This window comes from Paralichthys olivaceus, chromosome 4 (assembly GCF_024713975.1).
Source record: "Paralichthys olivaceus isolate ysfri-2021 chromosome 4, ASM2471397v2, whole genome shotgun sequence".
In the NCBI taxonomy this organism is placed as follows: domain Eukaryota; kingdom Metazoa; phylum Chordata; class Actinopteri; order Pleuronectiformes; family Paralichthyidae; genus Paralichthys; species Paralichthys olivaceus.
The window spans coordinates 25,178,139-25,198,593 of record NC_091096.1 but is presented as its reverse complement, the minus strand read 5'-3'; the positions used below and the strand labels follow the sequence as shown (position 1 = coordinate 25,198,593).

Below are 20,455 nucleotides of genomic sequence, written 5' to 3'. Positions count from 1 at the left end.
AGTCCGTCTGTGACGTCAGCACGCTGCTGCTGCGCTCCCTGCGTGCTGCCTTCAGGTGCAGCTGTACGTCACTCTGCACAGCCTGGTGCACAACTTAGCGAACAGTTACACTACACCAACTTTCTCATTTATTTGTAATTCATTAGTTATTTCATTATCAATGTCAGTGTTTCATTAGTCCACTTTGTCATTATTTCATTTGTTCATGTTTCCATTATTTCAATATATTACTCACTTATCAATATTAAATTCAGTTTTATTATTTGGTTGTTGTTTTATTTTTCTTATTTCACTATTATTTCATTGAATAAACCTATCAAAAGATATTTCTGGCTTTAACATGTGTTCATGATTATTGTGGCACACACACACACACACACACACACACACACACACACACACACACACAAACACACACACACACATCTAGATAGAGCATATAATATTGTTATTTTCCACTTGTAAATCAGTAAGAGCAGAATTCTGATTCTCCACTCACACTAATTATCTGACACTAAACACAAACTGGCTTAATCATGCATCTGCCTATTAGTTTAAAATAATTAGTGTTTTTATTTGCTGTGTATTTTTAATATATTATGACAAGACGGGTCAAGAAGAAATGATTCTGAGAGTGTGGGAATGGGAGGAAGTCAAAGTAGTAATGGTAACTTACTCTATGTTTTTTTAATAATTTAGAAAATATGAAACAGTTTCTGATCAATTTGTAGATATTATATTTACTGGGCAGGAGTTGAGATTCCCTTCCAATATTATGTCCTTGTTGAGAGCAGTAAGGATTTCCACAAATAGCCACAGTAGTGAGAAATACTGATCTGAAGAAATAAAAAGAAACAAGAATACCTGATATCAGATGACCGTCCACATTGAGTCTGGTTCTAGAGGTTTCTCTCTGTTAATGAGGGAGTTTTTCTCTCCACAGTCGCCAAAGTGCTGCTCATTGTGAGAACTGTTGGGTTTCTCTATATTTTGATTGTAAGGTCTTGACATTCTACGTAAAGTGCCTTGAGATAATGTACATTATGAATTTGGTGCTATACAAATTAAATTGAATTGAATTGAATATTCCTCAGTAGAGCACGTACCTCCACCAAGACCCAACAGTGCCCTTAAATTCAATCAAGCTGCACCAGATTCCCATGTTCTCTGAAGGCCACCATAGATTTCCCCTGAAAAGTGAGGGTGAGGTGAGGGGACTTGGTTGGTTGTAGTATGCAACTTCCCCTATAGAGGGCACTATATCTTCACGTTTAGATTTCACTAGATTCTCGAGAGCTTCACCTTAAAATCTCTGTTCCTTCTACTTAAAGTCCATATTCATTGTATGTGCACTGGAAGCTTCAGGTTTCCAAATCACATATTTGTCACATTAGTCCTCACACACATCATTCTGCACACCCGTCTGAAAGAACTACACGGAAAATTGTCATTATGAGCAATTACTGGGTGCAAATGTACTAATACATGGTTCAGGTGGTAGAGCAGGTCTGCTGCTGATCCCTGGGATGGTGGTTTGATTTCCTGTTCCCCTGATTGTACCAGGAAGGATATACTAAGTGAAGGAAAACAAAATCAAATATGCTGAATATCCTCATGAGAGCAGGTGAAAGACAACTGCAGCAAAATAAAATATAGTTGAGCAGTGGAACAAACAACATCTTATTGCTTTCTTATTTTACTCATCATTATCATTGATGAAGTGGCCTGCATTAACAATTTACTGTAGAGTCATTATCTGCATCACTTTCACTTTCACTATAATAGGGCCATGGATTTACTAAAATCCCATCCATGATGCAATTTTACAAGAAAAGAGGAAGGACGAAGACTTGATTTACAGCACAAAGAGGAAACATCTGCTGCCAATCCATCCCCTTAGCGATAGTTAAGATTAATTATGTCATGAGGTAATGAGTCATGTTATTGTTTGGGTGAATTTTTTGTTGATACTCTTTGTTGATGGTGGAACCTATCATGTTGGCTGCTGATCGTAGACTATGATTACAACAAGACTGCTTGACATACAATATGTCTCCTCAGATACTCAATACAGGACAATAATTCCTCAATTCATTTACCTTCCATCATGCTTTTTCTGATGTTCTCCATTACACGTGGCATCTTTTGCACTTCTGTCCGTCCTGGGAGAGGGATCTCTCACGTGTGGCTCTCTGAGGTTTCTGTTATTTTTCCCCTGCTAAAAGTTTTATTTTGGTAGTTTGTCCTCACTCTTGTTGAGGGTTAAGGGCAGAGGATGTCACAGCTTGTTAAAGCGTGTGACAAAAATGAGACAAATTGTGATTTGTGAATATGGGTTATACAAATAAAATTTGATTGATGGATTGATATGATGCAATATAAGTGACGTCATGAGTAATGCTTGAACTTTTGGAATCAATAAGATTAGTTTCTTAAAATATTCACGAGTCATCACGTTATATATTGAAGTCATGAAGTGATAATGAAATGGCTTTATAACAATATATGTTGCAGTATCTGTTGCAACCCAGATTTAGTCTAGGAGAAAAGGGAAGGGAAGCCAACTGTGTCTGGCAACACAGCCTTTTTATTGTTAAGTGCTAAATATCTTACATAAACCAATAAATAGTGAACACAAATTCAGGCGATAAGGGCGCAAGGTGACATCTTTACTAACGAACATACCCTGACCTCATAAATATAAATACATTTCGGCTGTCACCCATAAGGCCTAGTGGTATAACAGAAATACTGTCACACCACAGTGAGGTCAAGCTAAGTTTTTGTCCTGTCTCCATGTTTATATTGTGATTTTCCTGTTTTATTTATCAAGTCCAATATTTCAAATTGGACTTGAAATATTGCTGTTCATGTTCAAGAGTTTGTTTGCATCCAGATAAACTGAAAGAATCTAGAGAACATTGTCATGTCATGTTGTTTCAATAATATTAGAATTGTATAATTCATAAAATGAGCAAACACTAGAGTGATATAGTGTCATTATATGAAATATTTGCTCAAGAATTTCCTCCGCTGTGTTAACATTTGTTTTCACACAAGTGCTACATTGACAGATTCAGAAACTGTTTTTGTCAGTGACAGCTCATTGCTGAGGACATTTCCCTCAGCTTTTTCCTTTCAATTTCACATCCCAGTTCTTTGGAAACCTTGAGAGATCTGCTGACAGTGCATTACAGAAGCACCGCATACAGTTTAGAAAAAAAGCTGTCTGTTGGAAAAAATGACCGTCACTTATTGTATTGATTGTGCACTGCTTTGAATCTCTGGCAAACCAGACGACAGGTCAGTCACATGCACGTTGTCTTGAGAAGGTCAGTGTTTCCTTTGAAAGGAAGCAATCTTGCACAATGATGTGGAAAAGGGAAGAATGATGACGAGCAGCACACACTTGCACAATTCAAATTATTTAGAAGAAATTGCGTCACTTGTTCATATACGTCAGTTTATGCCTGTGTTGACATATTCTAGTTAACTGTTCACTGGATATTGTTTGACTTAACATTATTGCATTTGTTTGTCGATTGTTACAGTTACACCATGTTTTAGCTTTGACAATTTGACACATACAGTGCATGTCCCTTCTGGCCATTGTGGAAACTATTGTGCACAGGTTAGAGGTTAGAAGTTAGGTTTACTTTAAGATTGGTTTAAATTTGCATTATTCAAAAAGCAGCCTTATCCACTGAAGCACCATGAGTAAATCTTAGTTCCCTCACTTGCATCCTTTCCTCATTTCGTAGTCCCCCACTGAAGATGACAAAATGTGGAAGCATGCTTTTAGAGAAATGAAAGTTCTGTATATCCTGCTGCAGCAGTGATTGGGCACCGTGCAGGAACTTGAACTTTCAAATGTAATATTAGACATAGTTTGAAATTCTGCGTTGCCTCTAATGAATTGAGTGATGCAATGAATATGGGGTGCTTAGAAGGGTTGGCAGGCATGGGATCATTCTGGAGAAATGCGACGTCATGTCCTCTTTTTCTGAAACAGAGTCTGTTTCTGGTGTAACAGCTGAATCAGCTGTCAGTAATTCTACTGCTGTGTGTGGTGACGTTTATTATATTGGAGATCATATAGTATATTTGCATATATACACACTGCGCAGATATTAACTCAAACTCTCATACTGATTAACACTTACAACTTATGATGGCCAATAATCAGGGAGTCAACGGTTCAATCCCTGTCACCCCCCATTCCTCCCCCATGTTGAAGTGTTTTGAACAACATGCAAGTGTGTGAGTGATGTGTAAAGAGAAAGTGCTGCATGTAGATGCACTGTATGAATGTGTGTGAATGGGTGAATGGCAAAACTGCGCTGTAAAGAGCTTTGAGTGCTTATTAAGACTAGAAAAGTGCTATATAAATACCGACTATTTATATGTAACTGAATGGAAATGACCTAGGAATATATTTAAACGTGTTTTTTGCTGAAAGACAATACCCTCCTCTCTATCCTCTCTTATTATATCATTATTATATCATTATTATACCATTAGCAGATTAAAAGGGGAAAGAGAAGATCATGACAAGATGAATGAAAAATGTGGTTCATGTTTTTTTGTCAGTCAGTGCAACTGTTTTTAATTATCTGGTGAATCTGAAGACCAATAAAATCTTGGTCTCTTTCGGTTCTGTTATTTGTTCAGATCTGTAAAACTATAGTTGAGCCCAGAACAGTCCTTCTCACAAGGAAAATTAGGGAAGCTGGGTCACTGATGATTCACTGTGGGTGATGCCAAGCACCCAATGAAAACGTGGCAGTTTTGGGGGATTTCCTGAACTGCCAATGTTGGCTAAGATCGGCTCCAGTGCTCACCACTACTAGAATAAACAGTTTTTATAATGTATAACCATCAGCAGAGCAGTCTTGTGGTATATTTGACCTGCACTGATGCCACTGTCTAAGACCATGTGCCACATGAAAGGGCAAAGGCAGTGCACTATGTCCCTAAAAACCAACCACAGCTAAAGGCTAATACTGTTTCCTGTAGCCTGTGTCTGCAGTTGGCATAACAGCTATGTCTTAATTCAGGAGCTGCATCCTTTGGAGGACGTGGTCAACCCAGCCCACAAAGGCCACCTGCTTTGTGGACCGTGTAGACCGGGAAGGCCGAACTGAAATGTAAACTGTTACCTAGAAACAACAATAATGGTTGGACACTACAAGGTTTTAGCGCCCCTTGTTTTATTCACATGTGTATGATTAGCTTTTGGTTAAAGGTCCAGTGTGTAAGATTTAGGTGAAAGAGAACTATTGGCAGAAATGTAATGTAGAATAATCCTCATGATGTTTTCACTAGTTTGTTTCTATGGAAGCCCGTTTCTGTCACTAAAATATCCCAGTGGTAAGTCATAATTATGAGATAAAAAGTCAAAATTATGAGATAGGAATTGTGCATGCGCTGCAGGAGCGCACTGCCTTCATCATTATCGCCATCACTGCCAGAGCTAAACATGAATAAGTTAGCGAACTATTAGAGCCTAGGGGACTTTTGTTATTGTTACATTGAAATATGAAGTATTTTAATCAGTCCACCGATGACAATATCTCTTAACTGTGTATTAAGTTGTGTAGCAGGCTAACGTTCACGCCAATATTGAAAACAGTGTCGGTGCATCTGCGGCAAGTTGCTGAATGTTACTCAAAGGCGGAAACATCAGCCTCCACATAGCTCTTTACTCAAGAGTTGGTAAGTGTTATCACACCTATAAAATCAACCTATAGTCATCCTACTGTTACACCATTCCTGCTCGGCTCCCGGACCATGGTCGGGAAGCACATGGGAGATGATTTCCTCCAGGGCAGAAGTTTATGTTTGCCTTCGGGGTGAACCCCCTTTCACATGTTATGTCGGGAAATAATACCAGGGAAATAATACCAGGGAGCTTTGCTGTATCTTGAGGAGCCGTCGCCTTTACTTCACAGCAAAGCTGCAGGCTGTACTGTACATTAATTTATGTTGCTACTACTGTTACCTCCTTCGCTTTCCTTCCTCTCGCATGCATTCACCGTTCACATGAATGCACGCTCTCTCTTTCACCCGCCAACTCATACCTTATGCACACACAACTCACGCACCGCCCTATTCCTGAAAGGCGCTATGCCAGCCTTACAACACTAGCATACATGTATGAACACATACAGTATGTAGAAAAGTCTACGGATAATGTAACACATGTTTTATGTTTTTCAGTTTATGACACTGCAGCACAAATATTCTTAGAGCCCAGGTTGTCCTGAAAAAAAACTTTGTTATAACCTGACTGTGCATTACAGGGCTGATGTTATACAAGCTTTATAGCATATAAATCCAGGGGGACCAAAAGTGGTCCAAAAGCCCCTGGGGTTCAGAGTGTGAATTTGTCATAATATCATAGGCCAGCTATAGAAAATTTGAAATCCAAGAACTTTATTTTAAAAGAAATATAAAAGATAACAAAAGGTAGTAATGCTACCTTCCTTCTAAGGTGAATAATTTAGAGCATAGTAAGAGGTTTTGTCTTATTTAAACATGACATTGGCTGTGAAGAAAAATGATTTTGTACACATTTTAAATTTGTTTAGGTATATTTAAGCTTCAATTTTATTCAACAGGGATGGAGACATTACTCTATATGAAAAGACAAAATTACCTCTTTTACGTTTCTATTTAACAACCAAGAAAAGAGACAATACCAGTGTATTGCAACTGCACAAGAATGACACATGACAGACCTGATATCTATTGCCACTCTACAGACACTTTTGCAACAGACGCTGAGAGGATAAGTACTCAGATGTTGTTTTTGTTGGAAGCAGCACAGTATTTGCAAATGCAAGCAGTGAAAGTGTAACCCTTCTATACACCACAGTCAACATAACTGATGCAACTAATTTGCCAGAACATGAAACGTTATTTCATGTTAGTGCATTAGAGGATAGTGGAATTGTGACTTTTCACACAGAAAGCCTCTCTGGGATGGAGTCCTCCAGTCTTGATGATACCTTGCCTCTCTCTCTGGAACTGTCCATGGAATCACTCTTGCCTCCTTCCATGGATATGTTGCAGGAACAAGTCAGTCAAAGAGAGAGAGTCAAGAAAATGATTGTTCTTCATCTTGGTCAGATTCTTAGAGAACTTATTCAAGTGTTTTCTGAGCAAAGTATCATGGAGTATGACTTGAATTTTCAAGTTATTCTTCCAGATGGAAAGCTTGAAAAGGCTGTGGATGATGGAGGCGTTTTGAGGAATGTACTGTCAGAATTTTGGAATGACTTTTATGAGCAGTGCACCATGGGAAATGCAAAGTGCCATACCTACGTCACGATTTTGATAAACAAGAATGGGAAAGTGTAGGCCGAATCGTTACATTTGACTGGCAGAAGGAGAAGTACCTTCCTATAAAAATTGCACCCGCACTTCTGGAGCAAGCTGTTTTGGGCTGTGTGGAGAGTGATCTTGTGGACAACTTTCTCAAGTATGTCTCTGAGTCTGAGCGTGTGACCTTTGAATCTTGTTGTTCAGATTTTGAATGTGTTGACCAAGAGGAATTGTTGGAAATCATGGATATCCACAACTGTGATTGAGCAAAACTTGAGGGAGCTTGCTCACCAAAAACTGATTCAAGAGCCTGCTTTTGTCATTGAACAGTGGAGCAACATGCTTGAACCTGTTAGATCATAGCTGAAAGGGATTGCAGCAGTCTATGAAGAACTACAGCCAAGATCATGAGATCAATTACTTACCCTACTACCCAGAATGCCAAGGAGAAACAAATTGTCAATTATGCCTTAGACTACTGTCTAAGTCAAGTAGTCCTGACTGTGAGATTTGTTTTGATCATAACATAGTGGGTTGGAACACTAATTTGAATACCTGCAAAACGTAATTTACAGCAGTGCAATGAATGTTTTATTCTCACAGCTACCAATATGAAGTGGAGGAACCTTGAATGTAAAGGGGCTGTTACGCTATTATGCCATGCTATTCATTACACTGGTACATTCTTAAATGATGCCTACTTGTTTGATGCAGAGCTACTTGGAATACCACAACCCACATTATTTTTTCAAACCAAAAACCATAACTTAATTATGAATCTTTCTCTGCACAAACACAGCCAATTATTTTTTACACATGATCATTTCTTTATCTCATAATGTGTGTACTACTGTACCTGTATTGTTTGAAGAAAAAAAACTGGATAAAGGACTTGTCCAAGAAGTTGTCTGAGAAGTAGCCATCTTCTCTCAGTTTGTCAAATAGGTCTATCCAAAACTGGACACACTCACTTTGCAAGATCAGCCAGCATTGTTCAATTCGCTGGTTTCCAGTGCTTGGAAATAGCCAGTGGTGATCTTTGGGTCACTGTTTGTTTTCTAGGCTTCAAGTCATATCATCTTTCTGGAATACCATCAATGCATCCGCTGATTGCAATTCCAAATGGCTTAAGCTTGTCGTAGTCATCGATGTGCCATACATAGTTTGTACCACAGCTGTGGTAAACACGTCTTCGCAGTCTGTTTCTTGACCTCAGACCAACACCTTTACTATCCAATAGCTGTTGTTTCTCTGTCAGTCACGATTCCATGTAACCAACATTTTTGGTGCATCCATCGGTCACCATGACACCGACCAGATGTTTCTAGTTGCTGTTCAATGAAAGTTGCCTCCTCAGCCACCTCAGCCACATCAGTTTTATTATTTCTCCGCCAGAGCTGTTTCTTGCTTAAAATCCTTTCAAGGATGTGTTTGCTTAGTACATTCCCATGTAATTCAGCAAGCAAATTAAGTATTTCATCCGTGTTAAAGCCACATTTAAAGTAGTCCTTAATGTACTCACAATCCATTACCGTGTCAAATTGTTTAAAAGCTGCTACTAATCTGTTCTGAGAAAGTATGTCATAATTTTACCAATTTCGGACTGATTAAAATACTTCACAATTCAATGTAACATTCGCTAACTTATTCATGTTTAGCTCTGGCAGTGATAATGATGAAGGCACCTCTGAAGACAGCTCCTGCAGCGCATGCGCACTTCCTACCTGATATTTTCGACTTCTTATCTCATAATTATGGCTTTTTATCTCATAATTATGACTTCTTATCTCATAATTATGACTTTTAATCTCATAATAATGATTTTTTTTTTTTTTGTGACGGAAACAGGCTTCCATACGTTTCATCTAAATTGTCAGAATTGTAGTTTTCTTTACCCCAGAAAAGGTCCTTTATATTTAAATACTTTATATTTACATCAAGGGGACCCACTCTATGGAAGCCGCCATGTTTTTTTTACATTAGTCCAGACTGGACAAACTAAACACCTTTTGAGTCAACAAGACACTTCAACACTAGATATCACAAAATTCTACACACTGTACCTTTAAGTTGAAGCCTGACACATTGGACTGGTACCATAACCTCTTTAAAATAGGGTTTATCACTGAAGCGCAGTGGCTCTTGGGAAAGGTTAGGTCAGACATTTGAAGAAGCCTCTTGAAACTGGACAGCCTGGTCACGCTGCTGTGATGCAATCGGTTTTCAAATGCAGCCTCTGAAGGATGTAGTCTGTGAATTGAGACACAGCTAATGACTTTCACCATATCATGAATGCTAATGGTCATCATCACCTATGTGGCGTGCTCAACCCAACTCTGCTGCAGTAGCTCACATCTCTGACCTTTCTCAAAAAGGAATATTTTCAATTTGAACTCCAGGTTCGGTAAATCTTCTGTTGGAGCAGTGTTTTTACAAACAGTAAGAATTTACTTTGACAAGAGTATCCCACATGAAACCTATTTTGTGTTCATTTATTGAGTATGTGAATCTATGTTTTCTAATTTCTCCTTTAGGTTTAGGATTCTAGCTTCCTCATGATGTGATTAGTTCTTCATAATCTGATGCTTTTCCATGTCTTTAATGGAGGAGTAAACAGTTTTATATTAGTGTATTTTTTTATATAACTTTTTTACTTGCTAACTTGTGTTACTTTTGTTTAAACTCTTTAAAAAATCTGGTGACATTACCATCAGCTTAAGTTTGACCTCTTATTTAATGCTTTTTTGCAATGATTCTTAGCATTTAGCTCAAACACTAAAGGAACAGCCTCACACAGCTGCTCATGAGTCTGGAGACCTTTAAGCCTCATTTGGACAAATCAATTTATCTTGAGGACGTGGGTTTATTTACCTGCAGTGCCCCTCACTGATTCCAACCTGGGTAGTAGCTAACTTCTCATCTATGTCACTAGATGAGCTCAAATGTAATCATTTTTCTATTATGATAGATTGGAATATAAATTAAAAATAGCAGCATGTATGTCTTTTTGCAACCAAATCAGAAAATATATAGAGGAGTGATGTATAGCCTGCATGTGTTACATACCCCAGTCAGGCAATGTTTTTTTTTGGAAAGTTCCTGCTCGTTTGTTTGCTTGTTTTTACATTTTCATTCATCTTTAACAATTATCAGGAAAAGTAGATCATTCATTCATTTTACATATACATATTGATTCTGACTGGTCACGCCCCCACCGCAGAATAGCTTTGTGTGCGGATTTTAACACAATGATTCACTGAACCAAACTTTCTAGAGAAGAGCTTTCTGATTATGGGAAAAAGTATTACTTGAAGAAAAGGGAAGGGACAGTGAAAATGAAAGTGCTGTTACTCATGCCCTGGATTCCCTGCGTATAAAAGGATGACACTTTCTGTGCTGTTTATCACCAGGAGTCCAGACTGAAGAGAGACACTACAGGGAGAGCCAGAACCTGACTACAGCCACAACCATGAACTCATCCACTATTACCTTCCTCAGCTGCCTGCTTGTCCTCTGTGCTCAAGGTACTGTACTAAATCAGAAAATGTCATTTTATTCACAGAAAACGAAAATCTGTTTATGACACTTGGCCAATAATCCGGAATTCCGGAAACAAAATAGGCAATATCATTCGCTCTATCCTAGAATTGCAGAATGCCATTTATTGGTGTTATCAGGCTTCAGTACAGTCTGGTGAGCTGACCTTTAACCTAGTCCTAAATGCCTGTCTCCTCTTCCCACAGGAATGCCGGACAGCAGATCCAGAAAATGCAAGTGTCTAAACGGTTATATCGGCCAGGTCACCAAACCGTTCATCAGGCAGCATATCAAGTCAGAGCCAGTCATACACCAAAAAAACAGCTTCTGCGATCAAATGGAGATTATTATGTGAGTAGATGACCTGAATGACTTCACATTCACGTGCCATTCACCAGGGTTTCTTTAACATGACTCGTTCTTCTCTCACAGCACCATTAAAGATGAGGAGAAATGCGTGGATCCACTGTCACAACTTGGAAAAATTTTTCTGATGAACAAAAAAAAGTAAGTCCAGCTCGACTGTAGAAACATCTGACAACATGACACAGTCTTGTTGCAGGGAAGGGGTCTCACACAACACTGTGGCTGCTTCACAATCGAATTGCTTTTTAACTAACAGTGTCATTTGTTGATTCAGGCAGGAGAACAAGAGACGTGTGATCATGACGACGAGCTCCAGTCAAACAAATTCCTTGAACTCAACAAGCGGCCACATCACAGACTCTGCACCAGCCGCCATGTAATGGCACTGAACCACTGTTGTCATAGAAGCTTACCTTTGTCAGGTTATTATTAAGTGTTCAAATGTTCTCTGTGGCTGATCATCGGATCATGTTCTCAACTTGTCTTCACACATATATATTTATATACAATGTAAATAATCTGTACATATATTTACAATAATAAAAAACTATGGATGGACTTCCTGTACTTGCGGTTTTTTCTTCAGGGATTTGCTCCCACCCAGCATTCCTGGTCATCCTAAAGGGTTTGGATGTTGTTGTGCAGGCTGGTCATCATGTTCTCCTGCTATTTCCCCATGAGATTGTTGTATTCATTATGTGTGTGCAGCACTGCAATGTGGACCTGCAGTGTAAGAAATATTAAATCTCTTCAGTTAAATTTTATTTGCGTAGCGCCAAATCCCAACATACATGATTTCAAGGGACTTTATGAGATTTTAAAATCGAGACCATTGAGGAATTTTTGCTCAACCTCACACATTACTGTATATGCCACTATACATTATGTATATAGTGTATATCACACTATAGCTGTACAGGAAGTAGTGGCTGTCTCATTCCACAGATACTCCCTTCTCTCTCCAAGCAGTACCCAAGGTCAGGTTTAGTATTGTCTATGCTTAGGGACTTTCATATCTAATTCAGATGTGCCAGACAGAGACACTAGTGGCAAGACATAAGGACACAATGTGATTTAGGAATGCATATTTAGACTTAACTATCCAATAGGATGCAAACATCTACATGTAACATAGAGAGTGACAGCAATTCTATCCACTCATGGATGTGCTGGGTGACACAAGTAGAGGAAGATATATGGGAGACATCTTCAGACTTGGGGGTGACAGTTGCTCATGTTACTCTGTTAGTGTTTGGATATTGTTTCACCTTCTGGTCTCCTTGATGCATCAAGTCTATGTTAAAATCTTCTGCATCAGACATCAGCTGCTGTCTGAGTTCTGCTTTCACCAGCCTCCAGAAAACTTCCATAACAGACACCGTACAATATTATAGAGAAACCCAACAGTTCCTGGATTGGCGACTGTGGAGAGAAAAAAACTGGATGAAGCCGCCAACAGAACCAAACACATCTGGGCGGCCATCTGCCTCGACCTGTTGAGGAGAGTGGAGAGGTGGGTGGAAAAGAGGGGAGAGAAGCCACTTCATTTGGGCTCTATCAGACTGGGGCAGGTGGTAGTGTGTGCCGTGTCCTCCAGCTCTTAGTCAGGCTCCAAATATGGATATGGCCAAAACAGGTGATGTCATGGTGGGTTGTCACTTGGCTAGTGTCGTATATTGGGGTTGCGATGATGTGAGGATGATGAAGGAATCTCCGATGACACCGTCTTGATTGTATATAAAGGTTTATTACAAAAAGTTCAGCATCAGTACAAGCAAAGCAATCTGCCTGGAGAGAGATTCGGGGCCAATGTGAATCTTCTCTCGAAGCAACTTCATCTCCTCATTTATATAGGAGGGTTTGCGTAAACCTAATTAAAACACATCTAGTTACTTATCCAGCTCTTCCCAGTTATCCAGTAACGGGAAGAGAGATACTATCTCAAATTTTAGTGTTCCCCTTTGAAGTGTGTCCTAACACCCTACTATTTATTCAGGCTTACTCCAAATTCCTCAGGACCGGTGAACCTAAAACCCACATATACGTTTCTTTTATGGGGAGGACTACACATAGCATTTCAGACACCACACTAGAACTCATTGTAGTGATGCCAAGAGGATACTGTCTACTGTACTTTGCCAAAAGCTTTCCTCTGGGGCCTACGAAGGCCACCTGCTTTGTGGACCGTGTAGACTGGGAAGGCCGAACTGAAATAAAAAAACTGTTACCTAGAAACAAGAATAATGGTTGGACACTACAAAGTTTTAGGTTTACGCTTTGTTTTATACACATGTGTATGGTTAGCTGTTTGGTTAATGGTCCAGTGTGTAAGATTTAGGTGAAAGGGAACTATTGGCAGAAATGTAATGTAGAATAATCCTCATGATGTTTTCACTAGTTCATTTCATCTAAATTGTATGAATTGTAGTTTTCTTTACCCCAGAAAAGGTCCTTTATATTTAAATACTTTATATTTACATGGAGGGGTCCCTCTCTACGGAGGCCGCCATGTTTTTTACATTAGTCCAGACTGGACAAACTGAACACCTTTTGAGTTTTTATGACAACTGAAGTCTACCACAGGTTCTTTTCCATGTTTAGAAGGAGAGGGTGAGGTGAGGGGTGTTCAGCTGCAACATGCAACTTCAACACTAGATATCACAAAATTCTACACACTGAACCTTTAAGTTGAAGCCTCACACTTAAGCATTGGATTGGTACCATAGCCTCTTTAAAATAGGGTTTATCACTGAAGCGCAGTGGCTCTTGGGAAAGGTTAGGTCAGACATTTGAAGAAGCCTTTTGAAACTGGACAGCCTGGTCACGTTGCTGTGATGCAATCGGTTTTCAAATGCAGCCTCTGAAGGATGTAGTCTGTGAATTGAGACACAGCTAATGACTTTCACCATATCATGAATGCTAATGGTCATCATCACCTATGTGGCGTGCTCAACCCAACTCTGCTGCAGTAGCTCACATCTCTGACCTTTCTCAAAAAGGAATATTTCCAATTTGAACTCCAGGTTCGGTAAATCTTCTGTTGGAGCAGTGTTTTTACAAACAGTAAGAATTTACTTTGACAAGAGTATCCCACATGAAACCTGTTTTGTGTTCATTTATTGAGTATGTGAATCTATGTTTTCTAATTTCTCCTTTAGGTTTAGGATTCTAGCTTCCTCATGATGGGATTAGTTCTTCATAATCTGATGCTTTTCCATGTCTTTAATGGAGGAGTAAACAGTTTTATATTACTGTATTTTTTTATATAACTTTTTTACTTGCTAACTTGTGTTACTTTTGTTTAAACTCTTTAAAAAATCTAGTGACATTACCATCAGCTTAAGTTTTACCTCCTATTTAATGCTTTTTTGCAATGGTTCTTAGCATTTAGCTCAAACACTAAAGGAACAGCCTCACACAGCTGCTCATGAGTCTGGAGACCTTTAAGCCTCATTTGGACAAATCAATTTATCTTGAGGACGTGGGTTTATTTACCTGCAGTGCCCCTCACTGATTCCAACCTGGGTTGTAGCTAACTTCTCATCTATGTCACTACATGAGCTCAAATGTAATCATTTTTCTATTATGATAGATTGGAATATACATTAAAAATAGCAGCATGTATGTCTTTTTGCAACCAAATCAGAAAATATATAGAGGAGTGATGTATAGCCTGCATGTGTTACATACCCCAGTCAGGCAATGGTTTTTTTGGAAAGTTTTCGTCCCTGCTCGTTTGTTTGCTTGTTTTTACATTTTCATCCATCTTTAACAATTATCAGGAAAAGTAGATCATTCATTCATTTTTACATATACATATTGTTTCTGACTGGTCACGCCCCCACCGCAGAATAGCTTTGTGTGCGGATTTTAACACAATGATTCACTGAACCAAACTTTCTAGAGAAGAGCTTTCTGATTCCGGGAAAAAGTATTACTTGAAGAAAAGGGAAGGGACAGTGAAAGTGAAAGTGCTGCTACTCATGCCCTGGATTCCCTGCGTATAAAAGGATGACACTTTCTGTGCTGTTTATCACCAGGAGTCCAGACTGAAGAGAGACACTACAGGGAGAGCCAGAACCTGACTACAGCCACAACCATGAACTCATCCACTATTACCTTCCTCAGCTGCCTGCTTGTCCTCTGTGCTCAAGGTACTGTACTAAATCAGAAAATGTCATTTTATTCACAGGAAACGAAAATCTGTTTATGACACTTTGCCAATTATATCATTACGCAGACAAGAAAATATATTTTTATCTTTAAAGCTGTGGAGAAATTCCGGAAACAAAATAGGCAATATCATTCGCTCTATCCTAGAATTGCAGAATGCCATTTATTGGTGTTATCAGGCTTCAGTACAGTCTGGTGAGCTGACCTTTAACCTAGTCCTAAATGCATGTCTCCTCTTCCCACAGGAATGCCGGACAGCAGATCCAGAAAATGCAAGTGCTTAAACGGTTATATCGGCCAGGTCACCAAACACTTCGTGCGGCATATTAAGTCAGAGCCAGTCATAAACCCACCAAACAGCTTCTGCGATCAAACGGAGATTATTATGTGAGTAGATGACCTGAATGACTTCACATTCACGTGCCATTCACCAGGGTTTCTTTAACATGACTCGTGTTTCTCTCACAGCACCATTAAAGATGAGGAGAAATGCGTGGATCCACTGTCACAACTTGGAAAATTAATTCTGATGAACAAAAAAAAGTAAGTCCAGCTCGACTGTAGAAACATCTGACAACATGACACGGTCTTGTTGCAGGGAAGGGGTCTCACACAACACTGTGGCTGCTTCACATTCGAATTGCTTTTTAACTAACAGCGTCATTTGTTGATTCAGGCAGGAGAACAAGAGACGTGTGATCATGACGACGAGCTCCAGTCAAACAAATACCTTGAACTCAACAGGCGGCCGCATCACAGACTCTGCACCAGCCGCCATGTAATGGCACTGAACCACTGTTGTCATAGAAGCTAACCTTTGTCAGGTTATTATTAAGTGTTCAAATGTTCTCTGTGGCTGATCATCGGATCATGTTCTCAACTTGTCTTCACATATATATATTTATATACAATGTAAATAATCTGTACATATATTTACAATAATAAAAAACTATGGATGGACTTCCTGTACTTGCGGTTTTTTTCTTCAGGGATTTGCTCCCACCCAGCATTCCTGGTCATCCTAAAGGGTTTGGATGTTGTTGTGCAGGCTGGTCATCATGTTCTCCTGCTATTTCCCCATGAGATTGTTGTATTCATTATGTGTGTGCAGCACTGCAATGTGGACCTGCAGTGTAAGAAATATTAAATCTCTTCAGTTAAATTTTATTTGCGTAGCGCCAAATCCCAACATACATGATTTCAAGGGACTTTATGAGATTTTAAAATCGAGACCATTGAGGAATTTTTGCTCAACCTCACACATTACTGTATATGCCACTATACATTATGTATATAGTGTATATCACACTATAGCTGTACAGGAAGTAGTGGCTGTCTCATTCCACAGATACTCCCTTCTCTCTCCAAGCAGTACCCAAGGTCAGGTTTAGTATTGTCTATGCTTAGGGACTTTCATATCTAATTCAGATGTGCCAGACAGAGACACTAGTGGCAAGACATGAGGACACAATGTGATTTAGGAATGCATATTTAGACTTAACTATCCAATAGGATGCAAACATCTACATGTAACATAGAGAGTGACAACAATTCTATCCACTCATGGATGTGCTGGGTGACACAAGTAGAGGAAGATATATGGGAGACATCTTCAGACTTGGGGGTGACAGTTGCTCATGTTACTCTGTTAGTGTTTGGATATTGTTTCACCTTCTGGTCTCCTTGATGCATCAAGTCTATGTTATTATTATATTATATTATATATTATATTATAGAGAAACCCAACAGTTCCCAGATTGGCGACTGTGGAGAGAAAAAAACTGGATGAAGCTGCCAACAGAACCAAACACATCTGGGCGGCCATCTGCCTCGACCTGTTGAGGAGAGTGGAGAGGTGGGTGGAACAGAGGGGAGAGAAGCCACTTCATTTGGGCTCTATCAGAGTGGGGCAGGTGGTAGTGTGTGCCGTGTCCTCCAGCTCTTAGTCAGGCTCCAAATATGGATATGGCCAAAACAGGCGATGTCATGGTGGGTTGTCAATTGGCTAGAACTCATTGTAGTGATGCCAAGAGGATACTGTCTACTGTACTTTGCCAAAAGCTTTCCTCTGGGGCCTACGAAGGCCACCTGCTTTGTGGACCGTGTAGACTGGGAAGGCCGAACTGAAATAAAAAAACTGTTAACTTGAAACAAGAATAATGGTTGGACACTACAAAGTTTTAGGTTTACGCTTTGTTTTATACACATGTGTATGGTTAGCTGTTTGGTTAATGGTCCAGTGTGTAGGATTTAGGTGAAAGGGATCTATTGGCAGACATGTAATGTAGAATAATCCTCATGATGTTTTCACTAGTTCATTTCATCTAAATTGTATGAATTGTAGTTTTCTTTACCCCATAAAAAGTCCTTTATATTTAAATACTTTATATTTACATGGAGGGGACCCTCTCTACGGAGGCCGCCATGTTTTTTACATTAGTCCAGACTGGACAAACTAAACACCTTTTGAGTTTTTATGACAACTGAAGCTACCACAGGTTCTTTTCCATGTTTAGAAGGAGAGGGTGAGGTGAGGGGTGTTCAGCTGCAACATGCAACTTCAACACTAGATATCACAAAATTCTACACACTGAACCTTTAAGTTGAAGCCTGACACATTGGACTGGTACCATAGCCTCTTTAAAATAGGGTTTATCACTGAAGCGCAGTGGCTCTTGGGAAAGGTTAGGTCAGACATTTGAAGAAGCCTTTTGAAACTGGACAGCCTGGTCACGTTGCTGTGATGCAATCGGTTTTCAAATGCAGCCTCTGAAGGATGTAGTCTGTGAATTGACACACAGCTAATGACTTTCACCATATCATGAATGCTAATGGTCATCATCACCTATGTGGCGTGCTCAACCCAACTCTGCTGCAGTAGCTCACATCTCTGACCTTTCTCAAAAAGGAATATTTTCAATTTGAACTCAAGGTTCGGTAAATCTTCTGTTGGAGCAGTGTTTTTACAAACAGTAAGAATTTACTTTGACAAGAGTATCCCACATGAAACCTATTTTGTGTTCATTTATTGAGTATGTGAATCTATGTTTTCTAATTTCTCCTTTAGGTTTAGGATTCTAGCTTCCTCATGATGGGATTAGTTCTTCATAATCTGATGCTTTTCCATGTCTTTAATGGAGGAGTAAACAGTTTGATATTACTGTATTTTTTTATATAACTTTTTTACTTGCTAACTTGTGTTACTTTTGTTTAAACTCTTTTAAAAATCTGGTGACATTACCATCAGCTTAAGTTTGACCTCTTATTTAATGCTTTTTTGCAATGGTTCTTAGCATTTAGCTCAAACACTAAAGGAACAGCCTCACACAGCTGCTCATGAGTCTGGAGACCTTTAAGCCTCATTAGGACGAAATCAATTTATCTTGAGGACGTGGGTTTATTTACCTGCAGTGCCCCTCACTGATTCCAACCTGGGTTGTAGCTAACTTCTCATCTATGTCACTAGATGAGCTCAAATGTAGTCATTTGTCTATTATGATAGATTGGAATATACATTAAAAATAGCAGCATGTATGTCTTTTTGCAACCAAATCAAAAAATATATAGAGGAGTGATGTATAGCCTGCATGTGTTACATACCCCAGTCAGGCAATGGTTTTTTTTGGAAAGTTTTCATCCCTGCTCGTTTGTTTGCTTGTTTTTACATTTCCATTAATCTTTAACAATTATCAGGAAAAGTAGATCATTCATTCATTTTACATATACATATTGTTTCTGACTGGTCACGCCCCCACCGCAGAATAGCTTTGTGTGCAGATTTTAACACAATGATTCACTGAACCAAACTTTCTAGAGAAGAGCTTTCTGATTCCGGGAAAAAGTATTACTTGAAGAAAAGGGAAGGGACAGTGAAAATGAAAGTGCTGTTACTCATGCCCTGGATTCCCTGCGTATAAAAGGATGACACTTTCTGTGCTGTTTATCACCAGGAGTCCAGACTGAAGAGAGACACTACAGGGAGAGCCAGAACCTGACTACAGCCACAACCATGAACTCATCCACTATTACCTTCCTCAGCTGCCTGCTTGTCCTCTGTGCTCAAGGTACTGTACTAAATCAGAAAATGTCATTTTATTCACCGAAAACGAAAATCTGTTTAAGACACTTGGCCAATAATCCGGAATTCCGGAAACAAAATAGGCAATATCATTCGCTCTATCCTAGAATTGCAGAATGCCATTTATTGGTGTTATCAGGCTTCAGTACAGTCTGGTGAGCTGACCTTTAACCTAGTCCTAAATGCCTGTCTCCTCTTCCCACAGGAATGCCGGACAGCAGATCCAGAAAATGCAAGTGCCTAAACGGTTATATCGGCCAGGTCACCAAACAGTTCATCAGGCAGCATATCAAGTCAGAGCCAGTCATACACCAAAAAAACAGCTTCTGCGATCAAATGGAGATTATTATGTGAGTAGATGACCTGAATGACTTCACATTCACCTGCCATTCACCAGGGTTTCTTTAACATGGCTCGTTCTTCTCTCACAGCACCATTAAAGATGAGGAGAAATGCGTGGATCCACTGTCACAACTTGGAAAATTAATTCTGATGAACAAAAAAAAGTAAGTCCAGCTCGACTGTAGAAACATCTGACAACATGACACAGTCTTGTTGCAGGGAAGGGGTCTCACACAACACTGTGGCTGCTTCACATTCAAATTGCTTTTTAACTAACAGTGTCATTTGTTGATTCAGGCAGGAGAACAAGAGACGTGTGATCATGACGACGAGCTCCAGTCAAACAAATTCCTTGAACTCAACAAGCGGCCGCATCACAGACTCTGCACCAGCCGCCATGTAATGGCACTGAACCACTGTTGTCATAGAAGCTAACCTTTGTCAGGTTATTATTAAGTGTTCAAATGTTCTCTGTGGCTGATCATCGGATCATGTTCTCAACTTGTCTTCACACATATATATTTATATACAATGTAAATAATCTGTACATATATTTACAATAATAAAAAACTATGGATGGACTTCCTGCACGTGCTGTTTTTCTTCAGGGATTTGCTCCCACCCAGCATTCCT

At 39.4% G+C, this 20,455-nt stretch overlaps 3 protein-coding genes across 3 annotated transcripts; all 3 read left to right on the top strand.

Annotated features, from left to right (window-relative positions):
• The first annotated feature begins 10,665 nt into the window (after positions 1-10,665).
• Positions 10,666-11,787, top strand: LOC138407530 (C-X-C motif chemokine 10-like). Its single transcript, XM_069524370.1, has 4 exons — positions 10,666-10,850; positions 11,070-11,214; positions 11,296-11,370; positions 11,504-11,787. The coding sequence occupies exons 1-4, from the start codon at positions 10,796-10,798 to the stop codon at positions 11,607-11,609; spliced, it is 381 nt and encodes a 126-aa protein (XP_069380471.1). The 5' UTR covers positions 10,666-10,795; the 3' UTR covers positions 11,610-11,787.
• A 3,419-nt stretch (positions 11,788-15,206) lies between these two features.
• Positions 15,207-16,362, top strand: LOC138407529 (C-X-C motif chemokine 10-like). The gene is made up of 4 exons (XM_069524369.1): positions 15,207-15,383; positions 15,648-15,789; positions 15,871-15,945; positions 16,079-16,362. The coding sequence occupies exons 1-4, from the start codon at positions 15,329-15,331 to the stop codon at positions 16,182-16,184; spliced, it is 378 nt and encodes a 125-aa protein (XP_069380470.1). The 5' UTR covers positions 15,207-15,328; the 3' UTR covers positions 16,185-16,362.
• A 2,952-nt stretch (positions 16,363-19,314) lies between these two features.
• On the top strand, positions 19,315-20,403 carry LOC138407523 (C-X-C motif chemokine 11-like). The gene is made up of 4 exons (XM_069524362.1): positions 19,315-19,466; positions 19,686-19,830; positions 19,912-19,986; positions 20,120-20,403. Exons 1-4 carry the CDS (start codon positions 19,412-19,414, stop codon positions 20,223-20,225), a joined length of 381 nt encoding a protein of 126 aa, XP_069380463.1. The 5' UTR covers positions 19,315-19,411; the 3' UTR covers positions 20,226-20,403.
• The last annotated feature ends 52 nt before the right edge of the window (positions 20,404-20,455 follow it).

What these genes read in the sequence shown, in the direction of transcription:
- LOC138407530 (XM_069524370.1), top strand. Translation starts at nt 10,796, where the DNA reads ATGAACTCATCCACTATTACCTTCCTCAGCTGCCTGCTTGTCCTCTGT. An exon ending in GATCAAATGGAGATTATTAT is followed by an intron (nt 11,215 to 11,295) that starts GTGAGTAGATGA and finishes CTTCTCTCACAG; the next exon opens with CACCATTAAAGATGAGGAGA. An exon ending in TTTCTGATGAACAAAAAAAA is followed by an intron (nt 11,371 to 11,503) that starts GTAAGTCCAGCT and finishes TTGTTGATTCAG; the next exon opens with GCAGGAGAACAAGAGACGTG.
- LOC138407529 (XM_069524369.1), top strand. Translation starts at nt 15,329, where the DNA reads ATGAACTCATCCACTATTACCTTCCTCAGCTGCCTGCTTGTCCTCTGT. An exon ending in GCTTGTCCTCTGTGCTCAAG is followed by an intron (nt 15,384 to 15,647) that starts GTACTGTACTAA and finishes CTCTTCCCACAG; the next exon opens with GAATGCCGGACAGCAGATCC. An exon ending in GATCAAACGGAGATTATTAT is followed by an intron (nt 15,790 to 15,870) that starts GTGAGTAGATGA and finishes TTTCTCTCACAG; the next exon opens with CACCATTAAAGATGAGGAGA.
- LOC138407523 (XM_069524362.1), top strand. Translation starts at nt 19,412, where the DNA reads ATGAACTCATCCACTATTACCTTCCTCAGCTGCCTGCTTGTCCTCTGT. An exon ending in GATCAAATGGAGATTATTAT is followed by an intron (nt 19,831 to 19,911) that starts GTGAGTAGATGA and finishes CTTCTCTCACAG; the next exon opens with CACCATTAAAGATGAGGAGA. An exon ending in ATTCTGATGAACAAAAAAAA is followed by an intron (nt 19,987 to 20,119) that starts GTAAGTCCAGCT and finishes TTGTTGATTCAG; the next exon opens with GCAGGAGAACAAGAGACGTG.